This window comes from Vigna angularis, chromosome 1, assembly GCF_016808095.1.
Source record: "Vigna angularis cultivar LongXiaoDou No.4 chromosome 1, ASM1680809v1, whole genome shotgun sequence".
In the NCBI taxonomy this organism is placed as follows: Eukaryota; Viridiplantae; Streptophyta; class Magnoliopsida; order Fabales; family Fabaceae; genus Vigna; species Vigna angularis.
In genome coordinates this window covers 65,315,780-65,335,219 of record NC_068970.1, presented here as the reverse complement: position 1 = coordinate 65,335,219, position 19,440 = coordinate 65,315,780, and the positions used below count along the sequence as shown (strand labels likewise).

General features: G+C 30.5%; 3 protein-coding genes across 6 annotated transcripts; 1 reads left to right on the top strand and 2 right to left on the bottom strand.

Moving 5' to 3' along the window:
* The first annotated feature begins 505 nt into the window (after window positions 1-505).
* On the top strand, window positions 506-6,057 carry LOC108334410 (rhodanese-like domain-containing protein 8, chloroplastic). Its single transcript, XM_017570246.2, has 8 exons — window positions 506-894; window positions 1,138-1,191; window positions 2,257-2,406; window positions 2,626-2,788; window positions 4,410-4,501; window positions 4,870-4,973; window positions 5,285-5,557; window positions 5,661-6,057. The coding sequence occupies exons 1-8, from the start codon at window positions 559-561 to the stop codon at window positions 5,803-5,805; spliced, it is 1,317 nt and encodes a 438-aa protein (XP_017425735.1). The 5' UTR covers window positions 506-558; the 3' UTR covers window positions 5,806-6,057.
* A 2,704-nt stretch (window positions 6,058-8,761) lies between these two features.
* On the bottom strand, window positions 8,762-10,157 carry LOC108333156 (uncharacterized). 3 transcript variants are annotated; one of them, XM_052875033.1, is made up of 2 exons: window positions 9,659-10,157; window positions 8,762-8,779 (listed from the first exon to the last, which is right to left on the bottom strand). In XM_052875033.1, the coding sequence occupies exon 1, from the start codon at window positions 10,037-10,039 to the stop codon at window positions 9,674-9,676; it is 366 nt and encodes a 121-aa protein (XP_052730993.1). In that variant the 5' UTR covers window positions 10,040-10,157; the 3' UTR covers window positions 8,762-8,779; window positions 9,659-9,673. The 3 variants fall into 3 exon arrangements, with proteins under 3 accessions (XP_052730993.1, XP_017423997.1, XP_017423996.1); XM_017568508.2 differs by lacking the exon at window positions 8,762-8,779 and adding an exon at window positions 9,174-9,532; XM_017568507.2 differs by lacking the exon at window positions 8,762-8,779 and adding an exon at window positions 9,174-9,378 and having other exon boundaries at window positions 9,659-10,151.
* Window positions 10,158-15,184: 5,027 nt separating this feature from the next.
* Window positions 15,185-16,061, bottom strand: LOC108333773 (uncharacterized). 2 transcript variants are annotated; one of them, XM_052875022.1, is made up of 4 exons: window positions 15,834-16,061; window positions 15,673-15,746; window positions 15,453-15,574; window positions 15,185-15,384 (listed from the first exon to the last, which is right to left on the bottom strand). In XM_052875022.1, exons 1-4 carry the CDS (start codon window positions 16,021-16,023, stop codon window positions 15,297-15,299), a joined length of 474 nt encoding a protein of 157 aa, XP_052730982.1. In that variant the 5' UTR covers window positions 16,024-16,061; the 3' UTR covers window positions 15,185-15,296. The 2 variants fall into 2 exon arrangements, with proteins under 2 accessions (XP_052730982.1, XP_052730980.1); XM_052875020.1 differs by having other exon boundaries at window positions 15,646-15,746; window positions 15,834-16,057.
* Window positions 16,062-19,440: the final 3,379 nt, after the last annotated feature.

Here is a 19,440-nt window from a genome sequence, read left to right as displayed (position 1 = left end):
ATATATATATATATATATATATATATATATATATATATATATATTTATTGTAAATTGACCTTATTTTTAGTGTGTGATTTTTAAAAGTTTAATACTTAAAATGAATTTTCAGTGTTGAAAATATATTTAATTTCAAAAGGTAGTTTTAAAAAATGTAGGAAAATAGATTGATAAGTTTTTTTTTTCAAACATTTGGAAATTAAATGCTACTGAGCTTGAATTGGAAGATTTTTCTTCCTTCACCACCATAATTTCTTGGCTAATGTCTAAATTTTTTGAGATAAGTCTTTTGGAAATTTTGGAACAGTTTTTTGAATTTCTAAAACATGAGAACAAGTTTTCAGAATAGGATGCATACAATGAATTTGAGAACAAGTTTTTAAAAATAGAATTTATGGAAGAAGATTTTCAGAACATATATAATATCGATGGGTACAGGAAGCAAAAGCCGAAAACATTAGTTGGGCCTGGGCCTTGACTATGATCCAAGATTTCTGTTAACAGCTGGTAGACAGAGAGACGGTGGGTGAAGGTGGTATTGGAGCGGCAAGAAAAAGGATGAGGTGGTGCAGAGAGGTGTTCTCTGTGCGTGGGTCTGGGTCGGGTGCTCATGCCATTGCGCTGTCACTCGCACCTATAGTTACTGCTTCCTTTTGCAGCAAAAGTCTTGTGTTGCCATTCCAAAATTTTCCTTTCGAATTCAAACTCACTGACTCATCTTCTCTTGCTCTCACCCATCGTAAGCAGCTCTTACCCGCTGCACTGTCACTAACACAGCCCTCTACTGCAAGGGAGGACGATTTTGATTTTGTGGTCGTCAATTTCTACCATTTTGTGTTCATCCAAGACCCACAAGCCGAAGTCTCCAAACACCGTTCTTTCTTGGAATTGCAGGTTCGCTTTCATTTTTTTTTTGCTGTTACGCTTTGCCTGTTACCACTGAATTAATTCTGGTTTTCTCAACAAAGTTGGATATAGGAAGTATTGCTATTACTAAATATTTTCCTCTTCGTGAATGTATTGTTCACCCATGCTTTGATAAACAATACGTCAGAATCACAAGTGCATTGTTTGACCCGAACCCAAGTTCATTTCGAATCCTACCTTTCCCAGTCTGTAACTTCTATCATTTAGCAGGACCTCGACATCAATGGAAGAGTCTATGTGAATGAACAAGGGATTAATGCCCAGGTAAGTTTTGCTCCAGTACTATTTAGCAATTTTGTTATGAATAATATGTCCATAGAGATATATTTTCTTTTTTAACCTGATTGGAAATGCCAAGGGTAATGGGAATTACACGCAAGAGTTTTTTTGCATTATAGATATGAAAAATGGCGATCTTACACCCCATTTTTCTAGCGTATGGGTGGATAAAATCAGAGATATAAGAAAATTAGGCTAACAATAAGATGGACGAGAAATAGAATGTATGATTATAATAACTCTGCATTTTCTTACGGCACTACGATGTTTATAGATGTGGCTACAAGATATCCTTACAATATTCCAGGGTCTACATATATGTCTTTCTGATCTGATGTGTGATAAATGATAGTCAAATGGCACAAAAAAACAAACTAAATGCCCCTTCATATTTGCAATGTAGGGGTTAACCTTAAGTCATCTCACAAGGGCACAAATCAGTTGATTCCAATCTCACTAAAACACTACTATTAGGGAATTTTTTAGATGCGATTATAGTTTTAGACCTATATCTAGAAAAACGACTAATGAAATTCGTAACTAATTTTACCTCCCTTTTTAGGAAAGATATTTGAGAAAATCTTTGGGCCTTGACTATTCCTAACTAAGGCCCATCCATCCAGTTACCTTTCTAAAAGGGGTACTATCTGCCTAATTTGAATCTGATTTGAGTGGGTTATGTCCATTTATAAGATGAACAATCCAAAGTGTAGCTCCTGCAATTTCAGTTGCCATTGTGTCATGAAAATACTTCAAATTTGGATGAGGCTGTGACAAACAAAATTAAAGAACTTTTCTTGTCTTCGCAAAGACCTAAGAAGTGTCCAAATTCAATATTTGTAGTACCAGTTATGACCTACACAAGACAAATATGTTAAATGACTATCAATATGAACACTAGTGAAGATTAACAATTAAGTCCATTAAGGCCCACTGATTCTGGACTCACTTAATATCTCAATATTAAGCCCAAGTATATGTCAATTTTGTACTAATAGGTCACAAATAAATGTCTCAAGTATGTTCTGTCAATGTGATATATTACTGCAGTATAGTGGACCATCAAAAGATGCTCTGGCGTATGTCAACTGGTTAAGACAGGATAACAGGTTTTCTGACATATTGGTTCAGATATCTCCATCAGAAAATGGACATACCTTTCCAGCATTGAAGTTGCGTTATAAGCCTTCATTGGTACAGGTAAGATGTAAAATATTCTCTTACAAATTAAGTTTGTTAGGATTACCATAGCTGTATTTCTTCTGGTTTTGAAGCTATGATCTGTTTCTTCTTTTGAGGGCAATCAAATCTCATCTTCTGGCTCGGACTTCAGTATGCTGTGGCTGTATAACAAATGAACAAATTTGTGCATTTCTTTATCTTCATGGCATGTTTATGATTCTCATTTTTTTTTTTCAGTTTGAAGGTGGTATGTCACATCTTCCGTTGCTTGATCCTTCGATGCGTGCAATAGCTTTATCACCAGCAGAATGGAAAGAAAGATTGGAAGCAGTCAATAAAACTGATCTTAGAGCAAAAGATTATCATGACAGAGATTTCATTCTATTGGATGTCAGAAATGGTATAAATTCTAAAGTTCCAAAGTGAATCTACCATTATTTCCTTAATTTAAACTTTCCTCCCTGTTCTATTTCCTATATTAAATCATATCTTATTTTGGACTATTTGGTGCCTGAATCAAATGTCATTTGTAATTACTTGTCATTTAAAGAAGAGGTCCTGATGAACACCAATTTTGCTGAGTTATCATTATGAGATAATCTGCATCAGTTGTGACTTGCGAGAGAGGCGGGATGTGAATGGTTTTTAGTGACAATCTTCTGCCTTATATGCAATACTTTAAAACAGTGCAAAATTTGAAAAACGCAGCAATGACATGTACAGACGAGTGATCTGGCCATGTAATTTGCAGGATTTCATGAGAAAAGTGAAACTGAAGGCCATGGTTTGAGCAGACCTTTAGCATGCATGGATATATTTACAGACAGCCTAAACTGCCTTTTTAGTAAAATATTACTTGAGAAAGATTAGAGGATCTAGAGGGAAATTTATGAATTACTTGATTTTAGATTTCATGAGAGAGAGGGAAAAACATATTGTTATTGTTGACTGAGTCTATTACAGGAGGGAAGGACTATTTCTATTTACAAGAAGCTTATCCTACAAGACTCTAAACAGTTGTAGCCAGTTGTCACATGATAACTGGATAACTAAAATCCCATAACTAATTCAGTTAACTGCCTTACTGATAAATAGAGGTAACAAACTGAATGAATTAAATAAATTTGTTTTCAGATTATAAGGTGATTCAAGGTGTCTCCTGCAAACTTGGTGGCATTGAAAATGACATGATACAAATGGACTAATTTTGTCTTTAAGCCCCAGGATAGTTAATGGACATGTTTGCTTTTCAGTTGTAGTAACTCAAACCCTAGTTGAATTCAATTGACCAAGACAAAAGTTGAGTTCAACTACGATTTTGGTTGTTCCAACTGAAAAACAAACATTTCAATCTCATATTATCTTCTATAGTCTATACTTTCCTCTTCGAATTATTTGGCAACCATAAGGATCACCTAGAGTGAAGATTGGGTACCTTGTCCCTGAGTTGTTGCAGGTCATAAGCACAATGTTCTGGCTGGGTAACACAAGGAGTGAGTATTTTCTCTCCCATGATTAAGGGTGTGCTTGCATCACTCTCTAACTGCACTGAACGTGAGTTAGAAAGTTACATTTGGTTAAGACAAACATAAGTACATTGGTCACACATTCGTGGGCAAAGTGTTACAATTGATATGTTTATTGATTGCAATTTTTAAAGGGAACCTGATTTTGCTCCTTAACTGTAAAAGTGTCTTGTTTCCCCATGTCACCTAAAAGGGGTGAGGGTGTAATTATAGCCTTAGTCCTAATCTGTACATACTTATATTAGTAATAACACACGAACCTGGTTCAGTCAATGACTAACATACATGGAGTATCCACTATGCAAATATACGTGTTAAAAATGTAGGAATAGGCTTCTGACCTATCATTTTGTTTCTTCTGCCCTTGGTTGATATCTTCAATTCATATTTTTAAATATCTCAATATATTTTCCCTTTTTTGTTATAAATATTTATATTTATACTTGTCCTAATTATAGGTTCCAACTTTAATACAGTATCGATGCTGTTGTTCAGGTTATGAGTGGGATATTGGACATTTTCGTGGGACTCAACGACCTAGTGTGGACTGCTTTAGGAACACTTCTTTTGGTCTTTCTCAGGAAGAGGTTGGGTCATTATCTGATGTCTCAGTGCCTAATGTGGACTGATTCAGGATTGATATGGTCTCTTGATAAGCTGAAACTTGCCATCAAGTTGTATGGCTTTTTCTTTTAATCAAAGTAATGCTTAAGATCTTGGTTTTTTTGCATTGAATTTAACATTGTTATTCACTTGGAAAAATAACATTTTCCATTTATTAAATTGCTTTGATTAATGTGGCACTGTAATTGTCAAATCTGATTTCATATAGACTTTTTCTCATTCGCTATGAGCTTTGACTAGATGATAGGTTGGGATCTGTGAGTCACTAATTCGAAGTCTTATCTCTCCATCATGGGTATTAATGTACTCCTCTCTGATATGCCCTCTTTAGATCACTGCTTCAGATCCTTTATCAAACGTGGATAAAGAAAAGGCAAACATATTGATGTATTGCACTGGAGGGATTCGATGTGATGTATATTCTACAATACTAAGGTAAATTATTATTATTAGAGAATGCTAACGCCTTGATGCTTTGATTAAGAAACAAAAGTAGAAAGTGATTAACAAGAGGAAAAACATTCGTTACTTATGGTTCTAGAAACAGGATTGGGATAACCTATTTGACCAAAAAAAACCTGTGAGCTAGCCTAGTGTTTGGTCCAAATAAACCATAAAATCAACCTTTTCTCAATTTTTTTCTCTACTTGTAATCTGATTCCTTATTCATAGAACTGAAGTCACGTACTCTTTCTACTCCTTCTCATATTGTTAATTTGGTGCATTGCTTTGATGCCATGTGACAGGAGGCAGGGGTTTCAGAATCTATATACCCTGAAGGGAGGTGTTTCTCACTATTTAAAGAACGAAGGGGCTGCTGAATGGGTGGGAAATTTATTTGTATTTGACTCCCGTTTGTCTCTCCCTCCTTCTGTCTACTATACTGGGGCCACAGCCGAAGCAGAATTAACTCCAGTTTCTGGAGATGATAAGTTTGCAAAATGCCATGTATGTAATTTGGAAGTGAGTGAATTGAGACATAGGAACTGCGCAAATCTTGATTGTAATTTGCTTTTTCTGTAAGACTCCCTTCTCTGTTTCATTTGCCATTTATTTGAAAGACTTATTTTTTTGCATTTGGTGATTTTCATCTTGTGAAGCATGTTAACCTTTGTCATGCAGATGCTGCACAAAATGTGTAAAGGATCTAAGAGGTTGTTGTTGTTTGACGTGCACTACTGCTCATCGGCTTAGACCTGTTTTAAATGGAATGCAGAGATACAAAAAATGGCACAACTATCGGGATATGGATTTGCCAGAGCAATGACTATTTCAACTTAAATGCTCTTGTTATCCAATGGATAAAGCTAGTTTCTCTATATTTTTGTTGTTTTCCAGCTGGCATTGGTATCTATTGGAACACTATAACTGTCAATAAATTTTCATGTATACAGGAATTGAAGTGATATTGAATTGATGAAGTTTGCAACTCGATGCAGTGAAGGTAAAGGTTGTGATAGTAACATCCTGGACATTTGGTTTACGATTTGAAATGATAAAATTCATGTAGAGTATGTTGTGTAGACCTTGTTTTTCCAATGTCCCGTGTAAACTTGAAATTGGTTTTATTAGAATCTGCTATCATCTTAGGTTCCGCCGTATATACACCCTACAAAGATTATACACTATTAGTTATCATCGTATGTACCATTTGTATATAAACCTTTTTAAACTGTCAGTCGATTTAATGTCTGTATTCTATCATATCAGGACATATTATTTAATTAAACTACAAAAAACATAACATTATGTTACTTATTTACACATTTTATTCTAATCTAGGTGCTTAGCACGAGGATGTCATTCCTCTAAAGTTACACTCAGTGCAACATTGATTATGAGATCACTTGTAGTTATCTTAAATTTTTAATTTACTTAGTAATATTGTCTGGAGAATAGAGCATTTTACTTGATTACCATATGGTTGTGTTTGAAAGAGAAAATTTCAAATTTTAGGAAATTGGAAATGTTTAGATTTAATTTTTTTTTATGTTCTGTTTATAAAAATTAATTCAAACTTTTTTATTTTTAAAATTCTTAATTTTAGCATGATAATTAATTTTACTATGTCCAATAAAGTTATGTGTATATATATATATATATATATATATATATATATATATAAAAATTAAATTTCAAACATTAAACTTATGAGAATAAACTCTAACTAATTTTAAATAATTACTAATTAAAAATTAATAAAAATTGATATTTAATAATTTGAAACATATGCATAGGGTACAGAATTTGATACATGTTAGTGTTTATGAATGTTTTGCTAACATATGATTACATTTCTTTTAACAGCGTTTGTTCCAGGTTAGTTTGTTCCACGTCAGTGTTTATGAATGTTTTACTATGACATGATTACATATCTTTTAACAACGTATATTACACTGTATTGAATTTCTTGAACAAGATATCTTGCAAACGAATAATTTGGACACTTTCTAACTTTAGATTTAAGATAAGTGATTCTTTCCAACTATAGATTTAAGATGAGTGATTCTTGATTATATCGAATATGTCCCACAATTCATGAGGTATGAAGTTAAACAACTATCTGATCCCTAATTTATTTTATTTTATGTATAATATTTATTTTCTCTTTTCCATTGAAGATTTAAGCTCCACCATTAATAACTACAATTTTTTAAATATAACAATCTAATTTAATATTTCATTTTCAATATCAAATATCTACGCACATTTATATTTCAAAAAATGCACTTCAAACAATGTTTAAGTGGAAGAAAATTAGAATTAAAACATTCTCAGAAAAAAATTATCTCTTTCCACTTCATAATAAACAATTGTATGAGATACATAAAAAAAAATCGTGTCTGTATGAAATGCTAAACAAACATTTCAGTTTTTTTAAATTCCACAATTATATGAATCAAATTTAAATTTAAGTAACCAAGATTAAACTTTGTTCAAGCTAAGCTTAAAAGCACGCTTAAATATACAGTTTCAAATGTATAAAAATATGTATTAAAAATTAAGGTTGAAAATATTCTAACTGTAGGTCAACTTACATGTGAACTAGCTTTTAGTGTCACGTCGATTAAACACGGGCAAAATGGCTCTTTTTCTGTGTTAGCAAACTCCAGATTTTAAGTAATCCGGAAAACTTTCAGACAACAAAATCCGAATGTTAAAAAGGTGATGTTATCTTTGGGATTAGACAATCAAAATTATTTATTCACTGCTGTTCAAACATTCTGGATGATGAGAGACTTTCGAATATAGAGTATCTTGCTAACAGGACAATACTAAAACCAAAGAACTGAGTCGTGGATTTACAAGCTCTTCTTTCAAGGCAACCAGATATTTCTGAGACTTCCATATAAGTTGTTTTTATACCCGAGAATATAGGCATATGGACGATCATGAAGGTGTATAACCAAAGATAAGTTCACATGAGATGCTAGATCACAAAGTATAGGTACTTAACCCTTATTTGACCTTATCGATACGTAGTAATGAATAATACAAGATCCTAACTACATCTACGATACACAACCCCAAACCTTAACCCCATTGATGCGAAAAAGCTGCAATTAATCTTACTTTAACGATTAGGCTTCATTCCAAGACCATATCGGTGCAAATTCAAAGCTGGTGTTACTTTTTTATCGAACATTATAGAAGTCTTGAACCTACTACACATTAAATTTTATATCCAACCCAAACATAGATAAGCAGTCATACGTAAATATTATGTTTTTGCTGGGCAGGTCTTTTAATAACTAATTATATATGACACAAAAATAGTTAAATGCATATTTTATAATTATATAATATAATAACATATAAGAATACAGAATCAGACTATCTAAATATTATTAAACAAATACAGAGAGGGGAAGTGAAAGAAGTTATTAAACAGATATATATAGTGGGAGAAAATGTAAAAGAAAGGTAAGTTACTCAGAATAAACTTAGAAATCTTAATATACAATCTAATCTAACAAAAATCATTTAGAGAATTGAATATCTTAACTTAAAGCATTGAATATCAAATCCCGATATGGTGACCTCAAGGGTCTATTCATAAGACCTACCGTAGTTATCTCCGTCCCCTTTATGGATGATGAACCTCGCATGTCATGGAACTCAGCCTCCTAGTTAGATCAATTATAATTCATGTCTTAAATATAAGGCTTATGTGGAATAGTCCTATGAATCTTGGGTCAGAACCGAGGCTTCACATATATGTCACTTTTAACTAATATTAACTGCAGGAATTAAAAACAGTATTTTCAAAATTCCAAAACCAAAAACCCAAAAAAAAAATCAGGAACCGAATAAAGAACACACTAATATTACATAAGAACAAAAGCATGTTTAATCTGCTAGTATTCACAGAGAATACACATTCAATTAGAAATATATTTAAGAATGCGAATTAAAAAAATTAAAACAGATATTATTATACCATATCAAAATTCACAAACTCTACACACACTGCTATCCCTAATTAGCAAGTTTGTCTGTGATTCTAGAAATGAAAAATGAACTTGTAACATAATTTCATTTCGCCTGAACTGTATGCGGCAACAATTTTATAAACCTGGGCTGTATATGTTTTTGTTCCTATTTTTTTGCTTTGTCCTTCAAGTAAAAACTATGTTTTAATATTAGACCCTGGTTGATAATAATAGAAGAATATCAAACAACAAATAAGGATTCATCAGTGTTACCGAAACAGATGAACTACACATGATTTCACTGAAGCGTAATATTGATCCATTCATAATATTGAAATATCTGCAACAGTATGCGCTACATTTACAGCACCGGAAAATGAATGCACAGTACATGGCACCGCTACCACCTAGAGTAGAGAGAGAGAGCAAGAAATAAGAATGAATATCTGAAAACGTGGATGACAAGAGTGTTGCGTCGATGATATTGCGAAAACCGAGTTGAAGATAGTATCTGAATTTGAAATAAATATTCAAAGTACAACAGAAGGGCGCGAATAAAGGCTGAAATGGAAATCAGAGAGAGAGAGAGAGGGGAAGGATTTGAAAGTTGAAGTTAATTGGGAAGAAGAAGATAGAAGGGTTAAAATTAGGGAAAAATAGAGTAGGTTTAGAAGAAGGGTGACTTACAATTGATTGATAGTTTCATTTACAGTAACGATCAGCCTTCTTCTTGACACGATCATCGAGGGCATCCTCAACTGAGTTGAAGTTAATTTTGGGTTGGTACCCGAACTTCTTGGCTTCCACGGGGAAGAGTTGGTCGTACTTCATACGCTTCGCCGCGTCGATGGTGTATTCAGAACCCTCCGCCTGTTTGTCGGTGTCGACAGCTTCGTCAGGATTTGGGTTAGGGTTAGGGCCGGAGTCCTCGTCCTCGGCGGCCGCCGCCGTCGTCCGCTTCTTCTTCTTGTTCTTGCCCTTCTTCTCGATGGATTTGGAGCGAGAGGCGAGAATCCCTCCTTTGAATGCCAATCTTCCTCCTTTCACACGCTCGTACGGATCCGACATCTCAGCAAACACAAACCACGCGACGCGGCTCTCCTAGTCTCTTCCTAAAAGCACGATACAAAACATACAGTCACAATTTCTTATATTTGTTTTACTAATGGCTTTTTTCTGTTAGACAGGCCCATTCATCATCCTTCTTTTCCAAAAATTTTGTGAGCACACTTTCAAATTTTCTAAATGATCATTTTATCTTTTATGAAATTGACTTCCTGAATATATTCTGAAAAATTTCAGGATAATAAAATTTTCAAGATAAGATTTTCAGAATTTTTTAAATGAAAATTTCAAAATAAATTTTTCAAAAACAGTGCAATGACAACGATAGTGGTGTTTAAGTTTTATACAAGTGACAATAACAGTTTAAACTCTGATGTAATGTAATCATAAAAGGGGTTTTAAGTCTTTTAATATAATTGTGAAGGTACAGTTAATAATTGTTTGAGTGCAACAAGGAATAACCTCTAATAATTTATACGATAACACTTTACCTAATGTATTAATCTATCACACAAAGTTAAATAAATTATTTTAATTTTATAATATAGTGACAAAGAAAATAGTCATTGGGAGAGAAAATTCATTTAATGGTGTGAGATTTGTCTTTCAAAGCTTAAAAGGAGACTATAATAATTCCAGAAAGTTATGAAAATAAGAACAATCATGTAGATCCAACACTTGATAAGCCAGAAACATCAAGCAGACCACAGAGGCAAAGAAGACTATTAGCCATATTGTAGAACTATGTTATGAGAAATTACAATGATCTATCTCAAAAAATTATCAATTTTACTTTATTTGCATATTATGAACTTATAACATTTGAAAAAGCTTCGAATAATCAATATTGGAAGAAAGCAATGAATGAAGAAATTCATGTTAGTGAGAAGAATCAAACATGGGATTGACAGAGTTACTAGCAGACAAAGGCCAATTGGAGTAAAGTGAGTCTATAAAACTAAGTGCAAACTCAATGGAGAAATTGGTCGCTTTAAAGCAAGGTTGGCAACAAAAGGGTACAAACAAAAAACACGTATTGATTATTTTGAAGTATTTGCTCTTGTAGTGAGATTACATACAATTCATATGATTATCTCTCCACCAGCTCAAAATAATTGGAAAATTCACCAAATAGATATTAAGTTTGCTTTCCTACATGATATACTTTGTAAGAAAAGGTATACGTTGAACAACTTTTAAGATATGAGATTGAAGGCCAAGAAGAAAAAGTCTACAAGTTGAAGAAGGCGTTATATGGCTTGAGAAAACATGCATTCAGGGCTTGGTATAGAAAGATTGATTCTTACTTTGTGCACAATGGTTTTCAAATATGCATGTCTAAGCATACTCTGTATATCAAATACGTTGAACCTAATCATATTCTTATTGTATGCCTTTTTGTCAATGATTTACTCTTTATTGGCAACAATCCAAAGATAATTACAGAATTCAGGGAGGTCATGGTCAAAACTTTTGAGATGACAAACTTAAGTCTAATGTCATATTTTATTGGCATTGAAGTTATTCAAAAGGATTATGGAATTTCCATTTCTCAAAAAGAAATATGATGTAGAAATTTTGAAGAAACTTAAAATTGAGAATTCAAAGTCAATCTCAACACCTGCTTGAAAAGATGAAGTTGAAAAAAGATAACAATGAAAGAAGAATTAATTTAACTTACTACAAGAGCTTGATTGGAAGTCTCAAATATTTGTATGCCACTAGACCAGTTATTGTCTTTGGAGTAGGATTGCTTAACATATTAATGGAATATCCACATGCATATCATTTACCAGAGCAAAAAGAATTCTCAAGTATATCAAGGATACTTTGACTAAAGGAATTTTTTTTTATGCTAACAATCATGTTGTAAAGTTAGTGGGATGCACATATAGTGACTAGGCAGGAGATATTGAAACAAAAAAAATTCACATCAGTATATACATTTCATTTGGGCACTTGAACGGTATCATGGTTCTCGAATAAACAATCAACAATTTCACTCTCAACAGTAGAGGTAGAATATATAATTGTAACAAGTTGTATTACACAAGCAATAATGCTTGAAGCTATGTGTCAAAAGCAAAATACTTCCACAGTGATACTTTGTGATAACAACTCTCCAAAATCTAGTCTTTCATGGACGATTCAAGCATATAGATATTTGATTTTACAAAATTCGAGAATTGATAACTGAGAAAGAAGTAGTGATCAATTATTATCCCACTGAAGAAAAAGTTGTTGATAATTTTGCAAAGTCATTAAAAGTTGAGTGATTTTATAAGTTGAAGAAAAAGTTTGGAATGGGAGAAACTTAATTTAAGTGAGGTAATGTTAAAAATAAGTCAAGTGTTTGCGAGTGAATTTTTCAACACCCAAGAAAAAGTTTGTACAACTTGTGAATGCATCAAACACACTTACCAAAAGCTTGTGTGTGTGTTTTTTTTTACATTTATTTACTTTTTCTTCCATAAATAAAAGTCATTAATATAATGTAATATACGTGGACAATAAATAAAAATCATAAAGTGTCAGTTTCAACAAGAAAAGAGTGAGTTACAAAATGTCCAACTAATATCAAGAATGATATAATTGAAATAAATCAACGCTAGATTAAAAAACAAAAATGTTTCGATAAATTTAGTTTTTGTTACACCTAACCTGATGTTAACAAAAAAGAAAAATTAGTTATTAAATTTACTCACTACTTCAATATTTTCAATATTTTGAATAACTTAATTTGTGTGAATTTTTAGAAATATATATTTTAATTATCTTGAACTTAGTGTTTCTATTAAAATGTATCATGTAGAACTTCTCCTTAATAGTTATTTATTCATAATATCCTATAAAGGAATTGAGAACTTTGCTTTCTTTTGTTAACACATTTCACTTGTTCGAAGTTGATGTATTTAGGTGAGAAAAATAGGATCATATTTAAGTGGAATTGATGGTTAATATATTTAGGTGAAAAAAGTGAAATCATGTTTAAGTAGTATTAATGATAATTTCTCTTTAAGTTGTACTTATTTGAATGACGAGACAATATATTATGTAGATTTTATTTTACTAGATATTATTTATTAATTTAACTTTAACAGTTTCATCTCGCAACTCTAATAAAACATTAAAATTATATATTTATTTTGTATTATCTTATGACACGATAATTGACAACGTCATAATACTATAAAAACGGTTGTGTATTGAAATTTTGTTATATAACTTAGACTTTTTAGCTAGATTATTCAAATATATTAATATTTACTGTTAATTAATATTTTTTTATGAATTCTCACTTAATATTATAAGTTTTTGGAAAAGAAAATATTAAAAAGGAATATGACGATGAAGATATATTATATTTTAGTAACTAAGTTTTTAAATTTTATTTTCATATCCAATTTTTCTCACTTTTTATATATTGGTGAATTGAATGTAAATGAATTTACTTAACATTTGTAAATTTGTAAAATTAATAAATGTAATGGTTGATATATGAAATTTAATATGTTTTATAATTGTTTACTTTTTTAATTATTTGATCTTTATCAAGTTATTATTATATATCATCTTAATATTTATCAAGTTATTATTGTCTTAATTTAATTTGAAAGAAACATAAAATATGTATTATTTTGAAATTAAATCCTTAGTAACATTATATTTTGTTTAATATTATTGTTTTAAATATGAATTAATTAAAATTTTAAATAGTAACAAGATAAATACGTATATACCTATGAAGAAAAAAATTAAAAAAAACTCTTCCCTACTATGATACATAGTGGGTGAGAGTCAAATCAAATACTTGCAAATACTTTCAAATTACCGAATTAGGGTTAGAAACTAAATTAAGGTTGTTGACTTTGATTGACAGCGTGTCTTCGAGCTGGTTTGTGTTGGTGCACTTTAATCACTGATATTGATTCTATTTATCATTGTTTGGTCCGTTGTTAGATTTTGTTCGTTATTGTTTAATTTAATCTTATAATTTATAAAATAAAATTTATATTTATTTATATATTATAAAATCATTTTATTTCTAACTAAGCATATTTGTCTCAATTTCAAAAGATTAGAATTATCTCTCAAAAAATAACAAAATAGTAATAATAAAAAATTAACCTATTAATGACAGAATTAAGCCGAAAGATAAGCAATAAAAAATTTAGGATTTAACCAATCAAATTTAGTTTAAGGACTAAATGGAAATCTTATAAAATTTAAAAATTAAAAAGAATGCTAATATATATATGGACAAACGTCTCCATATACACTTTGAGGAGAAAAAATAAGATGATTTTTGCATTTACATTAAAATTAATTTCTACATAAATTAAAAATATACGAATTTAGAAAAATATAAAAATATTTAACAAATTAATTATACATAAGTAATTTTGGCTTATCAAGAAATTAATTTTAGTTTTTCTTCATTAAAAGGAGTTGATGAAACTAGTTTACCCTTAACTCGATTAATAATTATTTACAACATTTTGGAAAATTTTAAACGATTTCAATCCAATAGATTTGATCTGGTGAACAGGTTGAGTCCTTTTGGTTTTCGCAAAGAAAAGAAAATCATTAACTCATTCAAATCCAAAATTAAAGTATAGTATTAACAATTTCTTTTTGCATCTATTTTCTTCAATTCAACAAGATAATTAACCATTCTCCAATTATCATCATGGTTGGTCCTACTGTAGTTCCGAAGAATGAGTTATTTTAAATCGCTGTAAAAATAAAAATAAAATCAAATATATTGAATTTATGTTATATGTATAAATTAATTTCAATTATAGATATACCAATACAATATATACATAAATATAAATTATAACGCATATATATTTTTAAAAATAAAATTATTTTTATTTTGTAAAACATGATCAATATAAAATAAGTTTATTTACACTACAGATTAAATTAAAGGGGTACAAAATATCTAATTTAAGAATAGCTCTAGTATAATGCATTGTACTTTTATATTTGAGCAATTTTGGAAGTAAAAGATCAAATAATTTTAGTATATGGTAAAGGGTGGAATAATTTATATAAGTATATTTATAGATTATTCAAGAATACACTGTAACATTATTTTTCAAAGAAAGGGTGGTTTCTTAAAGTAAAAAAAATCAAGAGAAATAAGACAATATATACTTTGTTTATAAGATGAAAGGAATGAAAAAGTATAGAAAATAGGATAAACAAATAGAGCGAAAGTACATAAATAATTAAAAATGAGAGAGGAGGTTGATTAATGTCTGAACTTTGGCCTCTTGACAATCATGACTGAACATTGAGCATGACGAGCACAGTGGTCACTCACGCTTCCTAAAACCGCTCTGCAATGCAATCAAATGATTAAAGAGTGTTTGTTTTGTAGAGTTAACGAATGACCCCGAATACGTACCTTTTGATAGCTCCGTAGCCATGGCTCCCCATAACCAATATGGATGCGCGGTGTCTCTCCACAGCATCACAAAGCACGTTCCTCGCATCGCCTTCCGCCACTTCCACCATCACCTCATCAACCTTCAATCCAATCCAAATCGTTAATAATTCATTAATTATATAGATCGTTCGTTCATTCATAATATAACTACCGATTTACTGGCACATATTTGCTTTGCCTTTTCTACAATTTGATTAGCATTGAGTTTGAGCTGCACTTCTACGGCAGGAAATATTTCAGAACCTAAGACACCTGTTGTGAGTTCCATCCATTACCAAAATTAATCAGTACTGCACCTTTTGTAACTAAAAACAAAGAGAAGAAAGAAACGCTTGCTACCAGGTCCTGCCATGGTGACAGCCGGGGGAGGAGAGGGTTTAGCATTGATAATAACAAGATTGTAAGGAGCATCTGCACCGAAAGGGGTGAAGAAGTGGTCTAGTGTCCACTCCAAGGCATAGTTGCTATGCTCATGTGCGTCCATCGCTAACACCATCACTCGCTTTTCTCCACAACTAGAACTCGCCATTTTCTTTCTACTTTCCAGATGACAATAATTATAACAATCGGTGGACTCTATATATACTGCTGTCACAACATGTTTTTCAATTTAAATAACTCTTATCGTTATAAAACTTTTACCTTTTGCTTATTATTATTTTTAAATTTTAGTGTTACTTGTTATTTATTGAAAAAATTTATTTAATTTTAATAAGTTTCCTTTAAAAGGGAAATGGAACTAATTAACATAGTTAAGGAGATAAAACCACTATCGGAGAGAGTTTTACCATTATACAATGTGCTTATTTAAGTATATACATTGCACAAGTTTCTTGTTAGACATATATTGACGGCTTAATTTACCTAGAAAAGGTGATCAGAATTGGCTTTTGGTATTGTAGAGAGAATATATTCTGATTGTTACGTGGCTATTGGTGCTATTTGATTTTTATTTGTCCTTATCATTGGACTTTTCTTTTTATGTGTACTAAAATTTTTGTAACATGAAATGACGCGAATTGCACTTTTATATATATATATATATATATATATATATATATATATATATATATATATATATATATATATATATATATATATTAAGCTGTATCGTTTCGAGAGTCGTAATTATATCTGCGGGTCATGATGAATAATAAAATAATCTATTTTTTAAATAGCATATTTTTAATCAACAGTTATCAGAATAAGAGATGAATCAACTACTCACCGTTTCTAGCTAATCCGTGTTCAGCCACAGAGATAACCAAAGCTTAAGAAGGGAGCATAATAGTTAAACCTTGTCACGCAATTGTATTTTCAATCTAAAACACACTCATAAGATTCGTGGAGTCATAATTATAAAATGATTCTAAACACACAAAAAATATAAAAATTGAAATATATTAATCAAAAGAAATACAAAATTGGACTGAGCATTTACAACTAAACCTCTGAGGTAAGTTTAGTTTCAGATATTTTTGTTACATCTATCTGTCAGGTGCCGTTATTTTATATTTAATTTAGTTTCTATATTTACTTATTTTATTTTATTTAATCATATTTTCTTAAAAAAAATGTAAAATATAATCTTTTTTAGTTAAAACATTTTTTTACATAAATATTATATTAATATTTTTATTAAAATTATATTTTTGTAAAATATTTTTAAATCAACTTTAACTATCTTATTAGGTTTTATTTAATTAAATTATAATTTTAAACATGTTTTTATTAAATTTAAATTAGTCGTCCAATTTTAATTGAAATCGTTCAAATATATTAATAAAATAATTACTTTAATTTTTAAAAAACAATTATTTAAAGAGTAAGAATAGAAAATAAATGTGTACACCAACAAAGAAATTTCTTTTCTCTTATAGAATAGAAGTATGATGATGATGAGATTATAAATAATTTTAAATTTTATTAATATAATTCCATTTATACAGTTTTTAGTCAGCAACAATATTTTATTTTTTAAAGTATGCTCACTTTAGATAAATAAAGTATGTTAGTGAATTTTCCATTTTTTTTCTTACATCAACCAAATAAAAATATGTAAAATAATTTTTACTTAAATGTCAAAAATGATAGAAACCACAGCTAAGGTGGGAATAGTAATCAATGTAATTTAACATATAGTAATAAAACATATTGTAATAAGATCCTCTCTTTTTTAGGTTACATGTAAATATTCCTTTATTTTAATTCAAATAAAATATGTAAGAAAATGATTTTCTTTCTACTTTTACTATTTTTTGAAATGTTTTTATGCCTTAATATCTCAACTAACTGTTAGACATATTAAGAATATATATAATATAAAGATAATATAAAACAAAACTTAAATAATAATAGGTTATGGTAGTGATGAGGGTGAATGGTATAACATAAGATGATGAAGATAATAATAATAAAGGTAATGGTAAAATAATAGTAAGATAATATTGATGTCAATAATAATGAGAGATAATAATAAAAGTGGTAGATAGTATCCATGATATAAAAATATTAATAAAAAAATGTAGTTTTAATTCATAAAATCGAAATAACTTAATGATAATATACAATAATGATTATAAAGAAAATAACAATAATGATGATAGTGATTTATACATGCTAACACTAGTACAAGCAGGAGAAAAGACAGCGGTTGTTTTTCATTATAGACACCGGTTCTCGAACAGAGGCATATGCAGACGAGGCAAAAAGTGTACTACTTTTGGCCTCGGTTTGAACCGAGGCATAAAGAGAGGCGATTTGACATCGGTTCATTTACAACCGAGGCCGTATGTTCCACCTACGGCTTCGGTTGTACTACGAACCGAGGCAGTAGAGGTTTTCACCCTACTGCCTCGGTTGTAATCTGAACCGAGGCAGTAGAGGTCCTTTTTCTTTTTACGCAGTACTTTCGGCCTCTGTTGTGGTCATAACCGAGATCATTCCACTATACTGCCTCGGTTGTACTCTGAACCGAGGCAGTAGAGTTCTTTTTTTTTTTTACGAAATACTTTCGGCCTCGGTTGTGGTTATAACCGAGGCATATATTGCTTTTCTACCTCGGTTGTGACACCAACCGAGGCATATATTGCTGTTTTTTTTTTAAAATGAGGTCTGTTTCTGCGACATTCCCAACAACAGAAACAGACCTGCATATATATTTACAGCCAGAACAGTCGAGAATAATCCAGAAACGTATATTTTGAATGAAAATTATAATAAAACATAAATACATTCAATTGAATCATAAATCAACTTCTTATAAGCATAAATCAATCAAATTATAATCCTAAATCAAGTTTGAAGCATAAATAAAACTGAATGTACAATGTTAAAACTAATAATAATGTAGAAAAACATCAAACAACTTAGAAACATAAACTTAGAACTTAGTATATCTTAATATCTAGTATATACTATTATATAAATGAATTACATATTTAGCCAGTGCTTTCCTCACAAGTTGAAGTGACTTCTCCGGAATTGGAGCAGTCCTATTGAATTTCTGCATAAAATACAATGATTTAACTTAGTGTATTTGAAATCTAAACTATAGGGAAAATAAAATTGAAACCTAAATAATACCGTTTCCCATCCACTGGTGTAATGTGCACGAATAATGGTCATCATCCAAAACATGACGTAGTAACCACATTCATATGACCCCGTTTGTCTATTACACTACAATATATCATCATAAATATAAAATGTTAAGTAACATCAATTGAATGGAACCAAATGTAAATGAGTATGGACTAAAATACCAAACCTTAAGGGCAACCCATGCAAGCTTTTTAGCTGTAGCAGTAGATCTCCCAGATAACATCATATGTGTTGCAAGGGAACTATTAAAAGCAATTCCTTTAGCATACATTTATATATAAAAAAAGTTTTCATAAACTTACATCATCCATAGCTGAATGAGTGTAATATTAATTTCTTCTCT